The sequence below is a fragment of the Cavia porcellus genome, unplaced genomic scaffold, assembly GCF_034190915.1.
Source record: "Cavia porcellus strain 051 isolate PalLab524CR breed Dunkin Hartley unplaced genomic scaffold, mCavPor4.1 scaffold_27, whole genome shotgun sequence".
Classification (NCBI taxonomy): domain Eukaryota; kingdom Metazoa; phylum Chordata; class Mammalia; order Rodentia; family Caviidae; genus Cavia; species Cavia porcellus.
Window position 1 is genome coordinate 50,890,949 of NW_026947510.1, and position 19,938 is coordinate 50,910,886.

Genomic DNA, 19,938 nt, shown 5'->3' on the forward strand with positions numbered 1-19,938 from the left:
TTACAAAGTCAACCATTAAAATCATTTTATGTTAAAGGTACCCAAACTATTTTTAAACTGTCCTTTTGAACAACTGCGTTTAGAGCTCATTAGCCTTACTGATGTGTTGGGGGTTTTTGGCGGGGGGGGGGGGGGGTGGTTGTTTGTTTGGTTTGTTTTTAGGCAGGGTTTCACTATATAGTTCAGGCTAGCCTTGAACTCAGTTTGTGTAGCCCACGCTGGCCCTGAACTCACAGTGATCTTCCTGCCTCAGCCTCTTAAGTGCTGGGGTACAGCTGTGCACCACCATGCCTGGCTGATGTGTTGGTTTCTAACCAAACTTTTAATCATGTAATGGACAAACCTCTAATTTCCTTATATCCCTGGAGATGCTATATTCTTAAATAGCAACAAATGTAGATTTGCTTAATACTCTCACTCCATAAATCAATATAGATTTCAGTTTCTTTAAAAAGGTTTAACTTTGCATATTAAGTCATAATATCAGTCATGATTATAAATTACACGGAAAAATAAATCCATTATGAAACAAACTTCCTCAGTTGTGTGTTGTTTCTAGATTGCAGACTAAGGGTTATGTCATTGAAAGCCACATGCATGGAAGATCACGCTATCTCTTGCCAGAATAAGTCAGAATTATCCTTAGTCAAAAAGGACAAGGAAACCTCCCAATCTCACTTCACTTTTTCTACAGTCCTGTCTGAGTTCAGGTCTGTGAAAGGCACAGGATTTATAAATTTACTCTAGATTGAGATTTAGTATAACCAATAAAACCACCTTATTCCTATCATGCACAATCCCTATAGTAAAAAGTCACCCAAAACCTCAATTTTTCTTTTCATAGTGCTCCACATATATTTCAGCGTTAAATTAGTGAAATGACACCTCCTATTCTCTTTTTATTCATTCTCCTAAATCACCGAATTTTTCTGTGCATGTAAAAATCCATGAAGTAAGGATGTGCCATTTTCCCCGTGACCAAAGAGTGGGGAGAACCCTTTTTCCTCCTCCTCTGCTCAGCACAGCACCGCGGGACACTCAGCCTCCCTTTCACACCCATCAAAGCCTTCTTCCCTGTAAAATCTAAATTCCAACACTTGGCCGGCAGTCAGAGCTGTGACAGGGCCAGATTCCCTGCAGGAGCAGTCCAAGCCTTGCTTAAAGGCTCACTAGGTAGCAAAAGCTTTCTTTCTTTCTTTCTTCCTTTCTTTCTTTTTTTTTTTTTTTTTTTAAGGACTTTTTTTTTTAAGGAATAGAAAGGATGTAATAGGAAATGTTTCATTTTTCCCTCACTTATGTTACATTTCCTGGACTTAGTCTTTCACCGTTTGACTGTCTTAGAACGCTGCAGTTTGAAGCAGCAGCTGTAACAGATGGAGGGGGATGTTTGTTTATTTGTTGTTTGGTTTTGGTAGGGTTTTTTTTTAGGTTTCTTTTAAATAATCCACAAAGTTTAAAGCCATGGCTCATCTTCTGTCTTACGTTTCAAGCTGAAAAAAGGGTAATAAAGAATGTCTACTAACACTCCAAATATCAGGACTGACCTGCGCAGCTGCAGGCAGTGACCAGATTTTAAAAGGACCACCAAACAAGACATTTAATTGTTCATAAGACTAAAATAATTTGCTTTCCAAATGTGTTCCTTCATCAATAAATGTAAAGCTAAGAAATATGGGTTATGAAACTATCCCTTTTTATTTGTATCACTGTTGGTATGAAATATTTTCTTTCTTTTAAATTATAGAAATTTGGAAAAATAAGCCATTGATCTTAAGATGTGTAATATGATTCAACTCTGGTTAATAAAATAAGTGTAGGTGACCTCTGCATGATTTAATCATTTTTAAAAATCTAGCATTAATTTTTTCAATTGTCAAATACACATAACCTCTGGGGCCCACTGGGAAATATATACACATAATATCAATGTTCCCAATTTAAAGTTAAATAATTTTTCCAAGATCTCAGAACTTCTTCAGGACAGAATACAATTCAGAACAAAGTTCCTGAACAACTCTTTCCATAATCCACATGACCTTTAAAGAATCATTATCAAGTATCTATTTATTCAATGATTTGAGACCAACTTGGAAGTGATATATAATTTCTATATAGTCATGTTATAACTAACCAATGTTTTCAAAGATCAACAGGAATCTGACTTTTAAACATTTACGACAGAAACGAAAAATATACTAAAATTTTTAAAAATGAATTGAAAATACTGACTTTTGAGTTTTCAATAAGATTATACGAAGATCACCTTTTTGAATATTATATATTATGCATTAACTATGAATTATGATTTAAGTTTAGTTCAAGCACAATATGAATTAATTTTATACAGAACAAATTTTTAATTAGAAGTATTTTAGCACAAACTATCCTAATTCTTGAGATCTAAATTAATTAGTTTTCTATTTTAAAATTTAAACTTAAAATTTGGAAAATGTTCAACCCGGCTTATACAATATTACTGCTTTGTGTTCGTATCCATTATAATAATTAATACGTGTTAGTTTATACACATAAAGCACCACTATTATGCCACAAATTAGACTTTTGTCCAAACAAAAGTTGTCTAAAAAAGCAAAACCATTCACAATTAAGCTCATTGTGAGAAACAGTTTCAAATAAAGATGCTGTCATGAATGCGATTCATTTATCAAAGTTCTGTGCTCATGAATAAATGTGCTTATTTTTAAGAAGTTTGTTTCCATAAATTCCCCTCCCTTTTGCAATTTAGCATCTACATGATTGAGATGTAATTCAGCTACAGCAAACTGCTGTCTTCCCTTTCTGACCCCTCATCATTCCTCCTGCCCTCAATTTCCCTGGAATCCCTGTCTTACTAGCTGAAGCCAAAGGAAAGTGCGGACCAGTCTACGCAGGCCTGGAGGGGACATGAGAAAGCACTCAGGCAATTTGCCTTCTCATCAGGAAGTGAACTCCATCTGAAGCAGCCCTAGAATAAAGCCTGGAAATGACAACAGTCCATGTAAGTAGCCAAATAGTTAAGGGCTTCAGAGGTTTAAATCCTGTTTTTGAGGGCCTAGGAAATGCAACTTCATCAAGCACAGGGTGATCCTCGGAGGTCACAGTGGACCTGTGTTGTCTCTGCCTGCGCAGCCCCCTCTGCCTCTCCTTCTGGCTAAAGAATGGGCACAAGCTCTCTCTTTCCACTCGGGACACGATGTCATCACTCTGTGACCTAGGCCACATGCTTAACTGAAACACGAGACCATTATCTCCCCTCTGCAACAGACAGAACTGTAGGACTGTGCATGTTAGACTTTAAGGATAGTGGGTGCTCTCTCAAGCGCGGGGTGTAAGAGGCCAGGTTTAAGGAACAAGCCAATAGCAAACCTGATACCACCAAGACAGCCACCTACCTAGCTGAGACAAATACATATGGTACAGCACGATCCAGTGATGCCAAGATGTTTCTGGTTACCCAAGTCGCAAAGTCCTCATTTGGACTGAAAATTGTTTAAATTGCATTTTCTGATTCTGGCAATTAAAATCCTAATAAAAGTCAGTGTCTTCAGCTACCCCGGTTCCCTCTGGTGTTCAGCAGTGTGACACTCTTCAAGCTCATTCCCGTCACAAGTAACTCCAGTGTGCCTAGAACTGGCCAATTAGAGTAAGTCTGATCATAAGGAATTTATGTTAGGAACAAGAAATATTGTCATGTAAAGAAGTTTTCAAAAGAGGAGTTAAAAGTAATACTTTCATTTTAAAGAATTTTCAAAGGTTCTCCTATACTTTGTGAACATAGCTGTTACACCAAGAGGAAAATCTTTTATGGGTAACTAAAAAAAAAGGTTAAGGTCTCAATATTTTTTATTCATTAGTTAGATAGATCTAAGGAAGAGGAATAAGAAGCTTTTTTTTTTTTTTTTTGTCTTTTTCCTTTTTATCAGTACCAGGGATCGAACTAACGACTACCTGCTTGCAAGGCAGGCGCTTATGCCGCTGAGCTAAATCCCCAGCCCCATAAGAAGCTTTCTATACCTTTTCAAATCCTATAATTTTGTCTAACAGTCATTAGGATTCCAAGAGAAGTATTACAATTTGATTAGCAAGTATTAAAACTTTGATTAAAAAAAAAAGAACTTCAAGAAAGGTTTCCTAAACAAGTTTATTGTAATATAGCTACTTATCCAAGCCATTTAAATATTTTTGCTAATTCACATAAATTCAGTCATAATTATTCTTGGCCAATAAGAAAGCTCAGAGAACAGACAGCAGCACCAGCTGTGCCATGGAAACTTAAGCAAAAACTGTTCTATTGGCTCGTAAACAAATGCTTTTGTTTCAATAAATAAAACAAAATTGTTTCCTTTTATTACTATGTTATATTAGGGAAGAAATACTAACACTTAAAAATTGGTTTGAAAATGTAACAAACTTGAAAACGGTAGTCAAGGAAAACACAAATGAAGCAATGCCAAGTTATTAATGTTGGTATACTCCAGGTGTTTGCAATACATCAAAAGGATAATGTACATCAAAACCAGAAATAAAAGATAAACATGAGTACTTGCAGTTTAGTAACATGCATTATCAAAGGAAAAAAAAGAGACCAAAACCAAAATAAATACTAGATAAGGTGTGTGCCTTTGAACAGCCTACTAAACAAACATCAGCTTATAAAAACTGTTGTACTATGAAATTTTATAAACCTTACAGAGTAGAACTTCTAACATCCAGGCAATATAAACTCAACTAAGCTTTCAAAAAATGATTCATGCTGATTTTTCAGCTATAACAACATTAGAGTAACAGTGTCCACCTATTATAAACCTCGTGTTTACTGTTTTATATATGTTTAATGCCATAATCTGATTACAGTACTAGAAAGTAAGCAATAATGCCACTTAACAAATAAGAAAATTGGTGTGTTCAGTATTAAATAATTTCTGAAGGTCACACTATGAAAATAAGTGGAGCCACAATTTGAAACCAGATTTGTCTGACCCAAAAGTCTTAACTTCATGCGAAATGAAACATCATTCATGCATTCAAGAGATTTCGTGAGGACTGAATGTGTGACACGTACTATGTGAGACAAGGTGTATAATTTTGAAAGAAACTAGATGAAGCCTCTGCCCTTGCAGAATTTCAGGCCTAGTAAAAGAAACAAACATAATCCAATACTCATAGGAACAGCAGCAAAATCAAAATCATAACTATCAAAAATTTTTGTGAAGAAGAATGTGGCACTGTCGTGGGTAAAGGGAAGTCACAAGCATGGTGGAGCTGAAATCTGTGTGAGGACACTGGTGAAAGGCATGTGGGCAGGAAGACAGGGGAGCAGACAGAATATTCATACACCTAAAATGAAAAAAAAAAAAGCACGATCAAAGTAGAGAGCTAGAGAAAGGTAGCGTGGTCCAAGCTTACAGCTCAGAAATCAGAGAGCCTCAAGGCATGCTGGATACAAAGATGTTTCTCCAGATGTGAGCACATGAAAATTTCCTTCAAATCTGTATGTCCAATTTTTAAAAGCAATAAAACCTCAGTAGCCATGGTATTTTAAATTCGTACGTCTCTTCTAGGTCTAAAGTGAAGCACTACATAAAGACATCATCCTCCTTCAAGGGTCTGCTAAGAAGCCACTGTACCCCAGCGCAGCGGCTTGGTTCGGGCTACTATCTCAAGGATCCTTGTGCCTGCCATCCGCAGCCTACTTCTAGGCTCCCTCTTTACCACGCTCTCATCTTTCTAGAACTCTATCTGATTACTTCATTTTCCCACTTAAAAATCCTTCAAGGACTTCACATTGCCTGATACAATAACCATCCAGCTCCTCACCACCCATCTAGTCTCAGCTTTCATTAGAAAACAACAGAGTCAGTACTTGACATGATTTCTTTCTTGGTGCTCTGTTATTTCTAGTGAGCTGGCACCATCTGCATAGTCTGAGATGCCCTCCCCCCCTGCCCATGTGCCGCCCAGTGGTATGAGGCTAGGGGACTAAACATCTCTTTTAAGGTCTTCCTGCAAAGTATAGCAAGGTCACATCTGGCTGCAAGGAAGACGAGGAGATGTGACTTTTATTCCAGACATCCACAAACCCAAGTACTTCCAAGAGGAAGAAAGAAAAAAATACATTTTGGAGAGCACCTAGAGTCTCTGATAGAGGACATGAAATTAACAATGCCTTTGTTCAATATGTTTCAAACTAAATGATACAGTTGATGTAATTCATCAGAATTTATGAAAGTACAACTTCCATATTTTAACATATGCATTACAAATGTTAATCTACTTAGATTATATTTAGACACTCACTTTTCCGATAGTCATCTCCAAAGAAATTGCTGATGGTCAAAGCTCCCACAGGACAATTTACCAAAATAATTATTGATTCAGATTCCCCCATTATTAACGAAGTATTTTTAGACTTGCGGTATCATAATGTTTTAAAAGACCTTCTGCGAGAATCTTTAGCAACTGAGACTAGAAATAAGTGCTTGATGTCTGCCCCAACAGATAACAATGACTTCGTTTGTACTAACCAGGAAAAAAGACTCTTAAATCATGACCCTGACAGGTAAATAAAGGAAGAAAGGCAGATAAAAGGCTTTTTCTCATATATTATTAATCATGGAGGTGCATTAATTTAGTAAATTTTTCATAACACTTTCACTGACACTAAATCTTGATTTGACTTAACATGTCACTCAAGATTTATCATTCCTAGGCACAAGTATAGGATCCTAAATATAATAAAATTTCCTTCTTCACCTAACATAAAGAACCAGAACTAAAATTACCTTGCTTGAAAATCTGCCTGAAGCCAAATTCTACAATACAAATGTTTAAGTAGCCATGTCCCTGATATTAGCAGTGACTTTGAACACTCTCTAAACACAAGCAATCAGTCTTTAAATCATTAACTTAACATTGGCTTTTCTAACATAACTGTGGTTGGCATTTTTAATAGTCAATTTCATAAGTCACTGTCTTTACTGAGTATCATATTACTGAACTGGATTAGCTTGTTAAAGAAATGAAATAAAATTCTGATAATATTTACTGCTATCATCTCAAACCTATCTTTCTAATGATATTTTAAACATCTGTTATAGAGGTGCATAGCCCATAAGAACTAGTAGAAAATTCAATGCTTTGTTTCATTTTTTTCAAATTATTCTATATTTGTACCTATCCACCTTTTTCACTGTTTCTCTCTTACAAATAAATAAGTCTTAAAAGAAGTCTCCATCTGTATACTGCTACCACAAAGGATTTCTAGAATAAGCCAAAATGATTTGAGGCACTCAGCACATTACAGCAGAACCAGTCAGTAGATGGAAATGAATAAAATATATTGGTCACTGCACTCTCTAACTCTATCTGAATATCCAGAATTCTCCAGATACTTATTCTTGAATTTTAAAACTAAAAATTATGGGGGCTGGGGATTTAGCTCAGCGGCATAAGCACCTGCCTTGCAAGCAGGCAGTCGTGAGTTCGATCCCCGGTACCGATAAAAAAAGGAAAAAGACAAAAAAAAATTATGAAGTGTCATATGTTTTATCCTATTTTCCTAAAATTTTACAACCTCCTCAACTACTCCCTGGATTTGGTATCAGCAAATTATTTGCAACTAAACTTTGACAGTAACAGTTAAAGCCAAAATGTTTCCCTTATCTGGCTTTGGTAGCACATACACTAAAAAGTTTCTCTAGAATTATTATATACTTATACACTAAGAAAGGGCTGCTTTAAATTAAGAAATGGTCTCACAAAGCTTTTACAAATTCACTCTAGCTATATGTATGAACAAAACTGAACTTGCAGAAATAGAATTTTCTTTGATATGGCTATAACTTGCAAACCATCGAGAAAGGTCATGTACATTTAGCATGTGCATTTTATCACACATTAGCCTGAGTGTGTACAGAGATATTATTAATGGATCATTGAAGAGATTACTAAAGCACTTAAGATAGCAAGACTTAATGGCACCATAAATCCAGGGAAAACAGCCTTTTGGAAGAGTTTCCTATGTTTCTGAAGATATTTTTTGACAATGACTTCTTTTCCAGAAAAGGATTGTTGTTAGTAGCTCTTTAGAGATTTAAATTATATATTCAACAAATATGCAACAAATATTCATTCAACAAGTAACATGCTACATGAATTACCCAGACACAAAAGGACAACTACTGTATGATTCCACTTGCATAATGTAACTACAAGAAGCAAATTCATACAGACAGAAAAGACAATAAGAATTATCAGGGGCTGAAAGATGGGAAAGACAGGGATGCACTGGCTGAAGTAGTCCTCATCCTCTTTGGCACCTAAGACTGTTTTGTGGAAGATAATTTTTCCCTTGACTGGGGAAGGGGAGACTTCTTTAGTTTCTTTTTTTATCAGTCTGTTTGTGATACATAATAGTTACATTCCCCAGCGCAAGCAGGACCACCTCAGATCATCCAGCATTACATTACCTAGTTTGTATAGTTCACAGTAGGGACAGGAGTGGTCCAACTCCTGTAAGAACCAGTGCTATCACTGCTCTGATGTAAGGCAGAGCTGAGAGGGTGATGCAAGCCGTGGGAAGCAGCTGTGATTATACATGAAGTTTCACCCACCTGCCAGCCTCTCGGCTCCTGCAATGTGCCCAGTTTCTAACAGACAAACCGCAATGTGCCCAGACCACAGACAGCTATGGTCCAGGGCCCAGGGGTTGGATATCCCTGCTGTCTAATGGATACAGAATTTCCACTTGAAACAAGAAAAAAATTTCTGGAAACATAGTCATAATGATTATCTAGAACTATGAATTTACTTAATGCCACTAAATTACATGCTTAAACACGGTTAAAGTGGTAAACTGTACATCATGTATATTTTACCACAGTTTATTTTAAAAGGCACAAAGGATTTACTGTATTCAGTTGCCTACTATGTAAGCAGTGACATCCAGCTCATGCCCAGCTGCAAAACGACACCGCTTCCAGAAGCAGGCGGAAATCAGAGGTCTGCTCACAGCAGTCTCCCTGGTAGCCAGGTCACTGTGTCTCACCTCGGCAGACAAAAGGGATCAACACTAATCCAAGTGGGGCCAAATTCCACTGCTTTGTAATCCGACCTGAGGAGGGGAAATACAGAATGTAGGAATTGCTGGGTCCAGGTCACAGAACTGGGGGACCCACAGAGAAAGTCCTGCTAGTGATACACAAGTATCTCTTGCTTGCTTTCCTAATCTTTTGGGTTTTTGAGATCAGATAGTATGAACTAGGCTGGCAAGCGACATCTATAAACTGTTTTTCATGAGTTTCAAGGCAATTTATTGTAAGCCTGGCAAATAACTGAATTAAACAAGATTTGCAAAGAGTTGAAGGATATATTTTATTCTCTGAAATTTTTATAAATGATAAACTTTAATTTGTCCCTAGAAAGGTTAACCAATGACTTTTAAACCCACTTTTTGTTATGTTTTATTGGGTCATTTGGGCTCTTGATGTTTGTGCTGATAACATATAAATTCCCTGCATGATTAGAAGAATTCTCTTTTGAACAGGAGCTAATACATGGAGAATAGCAGTGTTTGCACTTACTAATTGTTTTATAATTAGTCTTTACCACAAGGTCTCAGAGTGTGAGGTGACTAGGATTTACTTCACACACAGCCTAAGTCTTGTCTAGTTCCTGCTGAGGATTTCTCTTGGATAACTAGTATACAAAAAGTCAAGCATTTTATAATGAGCACTTAGAAGTTTTTACAATGATACTTTAGCAGGGACTCAAGAAGCTCAATAATAACAAACCTTAGTAACACATGTTTGAGTTCTAGGGGTTTAGATACAAATTTAGATTATGCTTTGTTTAGTTCCTTTGACTTTCCCTGCATTCCTAGGAATCTATCCACGACCTTTGTCACTGTCAAAACATCAAAAGGAAAAGAGAATGCAGTGAACTCCAAACATAATAGAATGGTATTCTACACAGTGACTGCGTGTGTGTGTGTGTGTGTGTGTGTGTGTGTGTGTGTGTGTGTAAGCAATCGTGTGCACGATGAGGCAAAAAGAATTCTTTTCAATGAAAAGCTGTCCTTATTCCCAGTGTCTCAGGGATCTATAGGACTCTAAGTTTATGACTCATGAAGAAATGCTACCAAATACTTGGAAAGAAACTGGAGTAAAACCATGTATCCACAAGAGGTTGAGCACACTGTCTAAACTTCTCCCAAAAAATTACCAAGTGTCTTCTTGATCAAGTTTTACAGGCTCAGCCTCATTACCTCAAGTCTTTATAAATCTAGCACACAAGTATTCTTGATCTCAGAGGACCTCAAGGATGCTTAAACCTCTCACATTTGCTAAATAAATATAGAGTTGGTTTTCATATCATTTCTCCTGCATTTGTCTCGCTCAGCAATGTCTCACTGTTTATATCTGATTTTTTTTTGGAACTACTGAAATGGACAGTAAAATTTCACTGACTTTTTTAAATGAAAGACCAAAGTTCCAAGAATGTATGATCAATTATGGGCATAGATATAAGGGATCCATCTTTGTGATCCTGCAAAGTTCAGGTTAAGTGCCACCTCTCCCCCTGAAACCCTCAGGAAGAATGTGACTCTCTGACCACCTATGATACTGTCTCTAGACACCTTTATGTTGACAACAAATAACTGCCTTAAACTACAGTTATTCAACATCAATCTTAGCTCTTTCTAAATATACAAAGGACCTACAATGATTTCATGAATATTTATTAAATACCTACTGTGTACCAGGAATTATGTCAGGTGCTGACCACATAAGAATTAAAAGATCAGTCAGTTCTAGTACTCCCACGATCTTGTTTTGACTGATTAGACTCTGTTCCATTCTGTGCGATAGTAGCAAGTCTGAGGGTATAGGCAACTAATTTGAAGGCAATAAGATTCACAAAGATGCCCATTCTGGTTTGACTATTGTCTCCTTTGGAAGTCCTGTAATGTTCACAATGCCTAAGTTTTATTGGTCTTGTTCTCTACTGTTTTGTCCAACTTTATAATATCTAATGAGATAGACAATTCCATTTAAGGAAACAAGAGACAACGTTGATAACCATTGTTAAAAACCTTGTACTCTGTTCTACATCATGTGCTATGTCTATCCTTGGTTTTGACTTACAGCTTTGTTTTGCCATATTTGACTTTATTCTCTCCCCCCCCCCAAAAAAGTAATAAGAACTAAGGAGTAATAAAATCCGAAATGTGTAAATTTTGTTGTAAAAAAGAGAGCGAGGAAAAAAAAAAAAGAGCTCTAACGGATATAACAGCAAGTGTGTTTAGGGGTGTTAAATAGCTGACTATATTAATGTTTTTGGATCATTGAACACAGCTGTTTGCAGTCTCTCTGTTTGAATGTCTACTTTGTATTCTTTGATACTGTGATTTGAGCAGCTATTTCCAAGATGATAATGTGTAGTCTATTAACGGGTGATTTCTTACTGCAATGTTTTTTTTTTTTTTTGTAGTTCGGTATTATGTGTAACCTTACACTGCTTTGTTTTGTTTTGTGTTTTTCTCTTTTTCCTCTTAAATAAAAAAAAAAATTTTCTTTAACAAAAAAAAAAAAAAAGATCAGTCAGTTCTTGATCATGCAACACTGAGAGCAAAGTTCTCCCACAAATTCTAGCCATGTCATATTATAAATTCTCAAAGGAAGATTTATTAAGATAATATTGAAGTTTAATATCTGGTATCTCTTTACAATGTAACCCTCAGTATAAGTTCAATCAGCATTTACGGAATAAATGAATAAATTAATTAATCTGCAGCCTGCTTTGCATAATCACATTAACAAGATGGGTACACGGCCTTGATCTATGATGTGGCCCTGGTTTCAACTTAATGATCACAGTTGTTTCCTGCATAATCTGATATTTTAACCCATTCTTAATTCAAGGTGGGAGCTCTGTGGGTTAGTGTCATTATAAACTATATCATTGCTATTGGTCTGAATTTGTGAGAGCATTAATCTATCCATGTCAAAGACAGTCAATAAAAACTTTGTTGATTTATTTCAGTTACGCAAAAATCTCTCAAACAATAACACTATAGAAGTTGTAGCATATTTTCACACTGAGTGTTAAAATTACTGAAATGAACAAGTCAGTCATGCTTAGATGTGTTTCTTACATTTGTAAACAGACTTGTAAAATGAAACAGATTATATGTTTACTGAATGAGATAAGTTAAACATCATAACTGTTCATATTACTGACCCGACTTTCTTCCACTATACTAATAATAACTAGTTTCCTAGTAATAACTACAAAAAAAGGAAATAAAAGGTAACTTGTAGTTTCCTGGTGTTCAGTTTGGAATCCCCTGACAATTTTCTGATACTTAACTTGTCAGTTTTGGTTCATAGTAGATGCTAAGATGAACCCTCAGGTAAAAGGTAGCAATGGTTTAAACAGATACACACACCCCAGGATACACACTTCTCATTGGCTAACCTCTCAGCCAGATGAATGGCCAAGGAAGGACTGATCCTGCTATCCCTCATCCCAAGAATTTTGCAATGCTCAGTCCCTATCCGTGGTACATGAGGTCAAGCTGATGTACTCAGTAACATAAATGTCTGCTGTCAGATACGGCAGCAACAGAAGGGGGGGAAAGCGCCAACATACAGAAAATACAGGGAGTCAGGAAGGATAATTAACACCGCATCTTAAATTGTACAGTTCATGCCAAAACTTCATCCTTCCCTTTCACAAGAAAAATAAAACTGTAAGTCTTAAGATGTACCAGTAGGAAAAAAACATTTCTTTGAAATATATTCACCATCTTTGTTCAACAGGATTTGAAGCAGTTTTCTCTAAGTCAATACAAGTATTTCCTTCACAGATGTTTAGGTAGAAAATTAAATGAGGAGATACAAACCAGGACCCTTGCACCTATCCAAATTGAAAGAAGAATAACTGTAACCAATTTTATAAGAAATCAGGACTTAGAAGGTTCAGGTATATGCTGGTTAAAGGATAATTAGCAAATAAAGGAACACTGCAAATCTTTGCAATTGGGAAATTTTTCATAGTCTAAAAACAATGAAACTGAAAAGCTCTTCTATAGAGCTTATGAAACTCCTCCTACATCTGCAGTCAGAAAGGCCTCCGAGAATCTGCTAAACCCAAACACCGTGAAATCCCATGACTTTTATGCTGAAAATGTCATTGCTCTATTGTAAATATCCCCCAAAGCTAAATAATAAACTCTTTAAACTGATTTACACAGTAAATATTAAAATTAGCTTACAAATAAACATCTATTCATTGTCTTGAATTGCAGGGTAAACTTAACTGCCCTCCTGTTATTAGTCACTTTCCCACTGCCAAAACAAAATGTGTACCCAGCACCTGTAACCTGAAGGAGGAGAGTTTCCTTCACCCACAGTCTCAGGGAGTTGGCCCCCCAGATTGCTGGCTTCAAGGTAGCAATGGCCTGGTGGATGTCAGACAAATGCTCATGTCATAGCGGCCACGCGGCATAGCAAGAGAAGGGAGGAGCCAAGCACAAGAGTATGTCTTCCAGGTCACACTCCTGGTGACACATCCTTCCCGCTAGACCCAACTCCCAACACTGGATTAACCATGATCCAATCACCTTCCAAAAGCGACACCCCCACCATATGAACACAGGAGACTTCTGGGGGGCATTCTGGGTCTAAATCTCCTTCGGTAAACTAGGAAAAGTATCAAGCTAATCCCAGTGTCAGATGGGTGAAGAGCTAAATGGAAATCTGCTACTTTAAGCCTAATGTTTAGCTCTTCCATTGATCTTTTTTTAATATAGCAGAATGAATTAGTTTCGCTAAATAGAGACAATGCAACTGTCTCCAGCCTAGCTGCTAGATTCATTTTAATAATTCATAAGTCTTTGAAGAAAGTTTGTAATTTTACATGCAAAAGTATAAGCCTAATGTGATTTCCCTAGCTACTTCCAAAAAAAGAGAAGTCTTTCATTTCTGTCTTTTTTGCTCAATTTCATAAATTCTCCAGGAAAAGGAAAGAGAGCACCTACTGTCCCTTGTTTGCAGGAAGACGTAATGATAACAGAATGAAGGATATGAACAAAGCCACAAGGCTAATTAGCAACAGGCAGAGAACAGACCCTGGAGTAACAGAAAAGCAAGGAAATCCACCCAAAACTATCAACTCTGTCTTTGATACAGAAAGTCTACAAATAATGATTCTGAAACAATGTAATTTCCAAAAGAACTAAAGACATCATACACTGATACATGTATACTCATGTTAATAGCAACACAATTCCTAACAGCTAAATCTTGTAAACAGCCTATATGTCCATCAACAGAATAATGGATAAAGAAAATGTGGTATTTACCCACAATAAAGTACAACTCTGGCAAACAAGGATAAACTTGAAGCATTCTAGGATACAGCTAGAGATCAGAATGTTAAATGAAATAAATCAGACATACAAGCTTAAATATCAGATGGCTTTCTCTTACATGAGAAATACAAATTATAAATATAGATCAAAATGAAAGAAGGTAATAGGAAGCAGGGAGACAGATCTTTCTTAAAAGAAAAGGGGATTAAGATATGGAAGGAATCAGAAAGAGGAGGGGGATGAAAAATGGAATTAAAGTGTTGTATGTACATGCAGTAACTCTCCACCAGGAATGTAAACATTATGTACTACAAACATATACTAATAAAAAGTCCAAAAAAACAACTAAAAAATCAATATAATGAGAAATCACTATACTAAATCATTTGGTTTCATAGTCCTAGAACCAACTTGCAAAATGCAGTATCTACCCATTGTACAATGGTTAAGCTTACTACACTACCATTTGCCTAGATAAGGGGTCCTGTGGCATGGGCCTCCACTCCTGGTGAGCTTCCTAACACCTAAAACTGCGAGGACAATGTGGTTCACCAAGCAAAAGAAAGTCCAAAGCATTAAAACCATGCATGGCCATTAAAAAATATATATGCAGTGTCATAAACAGAAATCAAAGGGAACAAAGAATTATAGTTCTAAGTGATCAGCCTGATTTCTCAATTAAAAATGCTATAACTTGGATCTTAAACATCCCTCAAAGGACCATGGGTTAAAGTCTTGGGTCACAACTCCTGGCACTGTGTAGGGCGGTAGGACCTTTTCAGCTTTGGGGATGGTATAAAATGAGGTTCCTCGGGGCCTGCCTTTGAAGGGGAGAGTATGACCTGTCCTTTTTCAGGTTCTTTCTTTGCTTCCTCTGCCAAAAGGAGAATGAATTACATGAACTCGATTACATGAACTCAATTACATGAACTGCCATGACAATGAGCCACCATGAGACCAAACCAAGGAGGCCTCCTGGTCAAGAACTACACCCTCCCAAACTGTAAGCCAAATTAATCTTTCTTCTAAAGTTAAACATCTCAGATACTTTGTTCCAACAACAAGAAGCTACAGCCAAGTGTGGTAGTGCACACCTGTAATCCCAGCACTCAGGAGGCTGAGGCATGAGGGTTGCCATGAGTTTGAGGCCAGCCTGAACTACTTAGTAAAACCTATCTCAAAAAAAAAAAAAAAAAAGGTTAGCAGAAGCTAACACAGAGAAAAAAATCTGATTTTATATATATATTATAGATATATTGCACTACTAATATCTGATAGTTCATCCAAAAGAATGTTTTGTGCTTTGATCACTTTTTTCACGCCCATATCTTGTAATCTAAGCAACAACTTTGAAGATAGCAAGCCTCAATACACTAACCATGGTTAATCTCCTATTATTTTGTTTGGAAAAAAATTCACATATTATATTCTGCAGCCTTAATTAAACTATGACAAAACAAAATGGGATTATTTCTCAATAGGTAAAACTTTTCGTCCCTAAGTTTTAGAGAATTATTTTACATTAATGAATCCATAGCCTTGAAAACTACCTACATGTTAATTTTTTTTAAAATGGGATGAAAGTAAGCTTTGCACCTGCCTGACAAGCACAAGATCCTGAGTTCTAATCCCAGCACCAAAACAATAAATAAATAAATAAATATAAAATTTCAGTTTTACAAAAGGAAAGAATTATGCAAATGTATGCTGATGGTGTTACACAATAATGTGTTATTAATGCCCTTGAACTACATATATAAATTAAAGTAATTGAAATGGTAGAGTTTATGTTATTTGCATTTTAGCACAATAAACATTAGGAAATTTTTTTAAAAAGAAGCTGCATGATCCCTTCAGAAATTAAATGAGCCTTAATTAAAAGGGCAGACGCTTTTTGAAAGCGTCTCACAAGTTTTTGCAACATTATTTACATTTTTGTGTACAACATAGTTTGGAAATGATCATTAGTTTAATGATCATAAGTTTGATTTTATTTGATATTCCAAAAATTTTACAGAAATTATGTTTCCCAACATACAAATACATGTTATCCTGTTTTCAAAGCAGAAAAGTACTATATTTTGGCCGGGGATTTAGCTCAGTGGCATAAGTGCCTGCCTGGTAAGTGTGAAGTTGTCAGTTTTATCCCTAGTACCAAAAAAAAAAAAAAAGCACTATATTTTTATGTATCATAGATATTACACATTATTTAGAGTACTTTTTTCCAGTACTGAAGATTGAACCCAGGACCTCTGCACTAAGCTACAAACCCAGCCCTTCTTTTGTAATTTCCAAACAGAGTCTCAAGTAAGTCATTAAGTTGTCCAGGATGGACTAGCTTGTGATCCTCCCATCTGGGCCTCCTACAGTGCTATAGGATTATAGTAATGAACCACCACAGCTGGCTAGGATTATCACAGCACTTTTATAGTTTCTTGTGATTGTTGCATCAGGATCCTCTTAACCTGTAACCCACTTAAACCTACACTGCCATCATGCTACCCTGAGTACCCTTTGGACACTTTTCACTGAGAGCCAGGAAATTCCATCAGGGCACGTCAGCAATGAATTCCCTCATGCCCTTTGGAAAGCCATTCAGAAGCGAATACCAGGCGGGAGGTGTGGTCATTTCCAACTCCCACTTCTACCGTACTAGGAGGGTATAGGGTCCTCTGCACAAGCAATCGAAGAAAAAGAATACTCAAAGCACCAGCTGTCACCAATAGCAGCATTTGTAAAGGCCCTTCTTCAACTGCATCCAGCTGCATATCAGATTAATCTCAACACGAGTCAGCTCATTAACAGAAAATTACTGTAATGTGCTACACAAAGACATTCTAAGGAGCCTTGATTTCCAAAACACAAGTAAGAAACACTGCCTAAAGAAGACATATATGCAGGAGTTTAGCTCAGCGTTGTAAGCGCCTGCCTGGCAAGTGCAAGGTCATGAGTTCAATCTGGGGTACCAAAAAAAAAAAAGCATAAGAAGAAATATCTGTGCAAAACTATATGCTACAGTAATAGTTACTCAAGCTGATGCCTGTCAAGGCTTAAAAATATTGTGTGTAATCAAAGAAAAACACATTTGGCTGGGAATCTGGAGGTAGGGTTACAGCTCCACTTTTTGGCATCACACCCTGCATCTTGAGGTGGTCACTTGGTTTCTTTTTACCTCAGTTTCCTGATAGCTAATGTAAGGAAGAGATAGTCAACATCTTTTGAAGTTGTTGTGTCCTGATTTACCACCTATAGTCCTGCAAGTATTTTGTTTTATGAGTTATCCATATGCATACCTAACTAAACAAGACACTACCTTTGGTTTGGGTTTTATACTCTATTCCCATCCTTTTTATTATTTTATCCACAAATGTCACTATTGCACACACTCACCAAGACAGTCATAATCAGTGCAGTTACTACTACTTGTGTAAGTGCTTATACAAGCCTGTATAATGCTAAGTACTTAACATTATTCTTCCTCACCACAATCCTATGAAGTAGCTACCATTTTTAATAGCATTTTTAAAACTAAGGTACTGATAGGTTATGTGACCTACCCAAGTTCATGAGGCTTATGCATAGGAAACCTACCGCATTACACACACCTAGAGGCCAACAAAGTACATCAGACTTCATCCGCAAAATTTTGTCAGAGTCCCCAAAACTCAACTTGTACTTGTGAATTCTCTCAGAAACACGATTTACAAACCTAGCACAGGCATTCGCCGTTGCTATTTCTTCCTTCCACACTTCAGTTTCATGAGAAAAGATTAACACTGGCAGAAAAGGGATTAAATTAAATCTATCTTCCTTCTCAATCAATTGGGGAAATGCGAAAATAACCAGAAAACCTCTGCGCCTCTGGAACTAACTGTGAGACCACTGGTGGCTTCCAAGTCCCGGAGCTAAGCAGGCAGCGCTCCGTTATAACAAGGTTCCTCATCACAGTGCAGGGAAACTGCGTGTCAGGTCATGTGCTCCAAAACCTAACAGCGAAACACAGTGACCAGCCAGACGTGGAAACGTCAGTTTCTCACCCCCAAAATTCTAAGACTAAGGGAGTTAAAAGCCTGGGACTACGAGGTAACAACAAAAACCATGCATCAAAATCTACTGCTGGATGCCAGTCATGCACAGTGGTATGTACGCTCAGGAGAGAGAAAATGCTAGTGATCAAAAATCCTATTTATTTAGCAGATTGCCTTCATCTATGTATATAGTTACGGATTTCCCTAATTTATAAACCAAGGCAAATCTCGAGAGCCTCGCAGTTGCCCGGGTTCCACGAGGGCCAAAGCTAGGAGAGGGAAAAGGCAGGTCTGAGACCTGGACCCCAGACAGCCAGACGCCCCAGGCTACCCAAGAGGCGCAGAGGTTCTTTCTGGCAAAGTTGAACGCAAATTACTTCAGCGAGCCGGTGAGCAGCTCTGCAAGGACAAAGCCACCCTGGGTCTCCCACATCGCCAGAGCTTCGTGTCAAGGCCACAGCCTCCTTCCACCCACCGCTTCTCCAAACCCAGGGCAGACAGACCAGGGGCCGAGCGCGCCGCAGCGGTGGGAAAGATGGGAAGTGGAAGTGTTCTGATTTCCCTTCAAGGAAAACAAACACACATTTTAATCAAACCGAGCGCCGAGAAGCCAGCCAAGACGTCTTCTCCGGGCCTGGCTCCGGGCTTTTGAATCACTTCCTCCTTTTCTGAAGTGTCTCTGCGCTGGAGATTACCAAGTTGCTGAGAAAGTCCTGCCTCCCCGCGGCTTCCTGCGAGCGGGGGACCCTGCCCGACCCCACCTGGCCCGGGGCGCGCGGATCGGGGGCGCCGCTGCTTACCCCAGGGTGCTGATGAAGCCGTTGACCGAGCCCTCCGCGTACAGGGACACGATGTCCCCTATGTAGAGGAAACTGGACATTTTCTCAGACATGTTGCTGCCTCATGCTCCACAGTGGACGTCCCTCCTGGTGCTCGCGCCCCGCCGCGGCCACGGCGCTTGGGACGCACGCCCCGGCACCCACCACGTCCGGGCGCAGCCGGGGATGTCGGGGCGCAGCCCGCTTCCGCGCGGGGGAGCCCGGCTCCGGACGCCCCAGAAGCCGCAGCCGCGCCTCCCCGCAGGTTTCCTGTTCCTCCCCAAGTTTTCTCCGTGACACCTTCGCTCCTCCTCCTCCTCCTCCCCTCCCGGCGCGTCCCCTCCCGCCCGCGTCTTCACGCCGCCCCTCGGGAGTCGCAGCCGGCGGAGCCCCGCGGTCCCCTCCGAGAGTTTTGGGACCAGGTGGCGGTCGGTGCCCATCGGCGAGGGGCGGAGAGGAGCCGGAGGGCGGCGGCCAATCCGAAGGCGGCGGCCGGGGGCGGATCGGGGGCGGGGTCACCGCGGGGGCGGGGTCAGGGGCGGGGCAGGTTCGGGGGCGGGGCCAGCGGGGACCCCAAGCGGGAGGGGCGCGGGACCTCCCTGCCCCGGAGGCGCGGAGCCCAGAGGGGCCCCGGAGGTGAGAAGGGGTTGGCGAGCGCGCGGAAGGCGTCCTGGGATGGCGAAGGAACCAGCGAGTCGCCCGCATACGAAAAGGGGGA

At 38.9% G+C, this 19,938-nt stretch overlaps 1 protein-coding gene across 3 annotated transcripts in view; it reads right to left on the reverse strand.

Annotated features, from left to right (window-relative positions):
* The window catches only part of Itpr2 (inositol 1,4,5-trisphosphate receptor type 2), a 424,566-nt gene extending 405,022 nt beyond the window's left edge, over window positions 1-19,544 (reverse strand). Inside the window, exon 1 of one of the 3 annotated variants that reach the window (XR_010043892.1) lies at window positions 19,203-19,544. Coding sequence is in view for 2 of the 3 variants with exons in the window: in XM_063238415.1 (XP_063094485.1) it covers window positions 19,203-19,294 (92 nt within the window). In the remaining variant the exon portion in view is untranslated. The remainder of the gene's footprint in view (window positions 1-19,202) is intronic. The other 2 variants (XM_063238415.1, XM_063238414.1) reach the window with 2 other exon arrangements.
* Window positions 19,545-19,938: the final 394 nt, after the last annotated feature.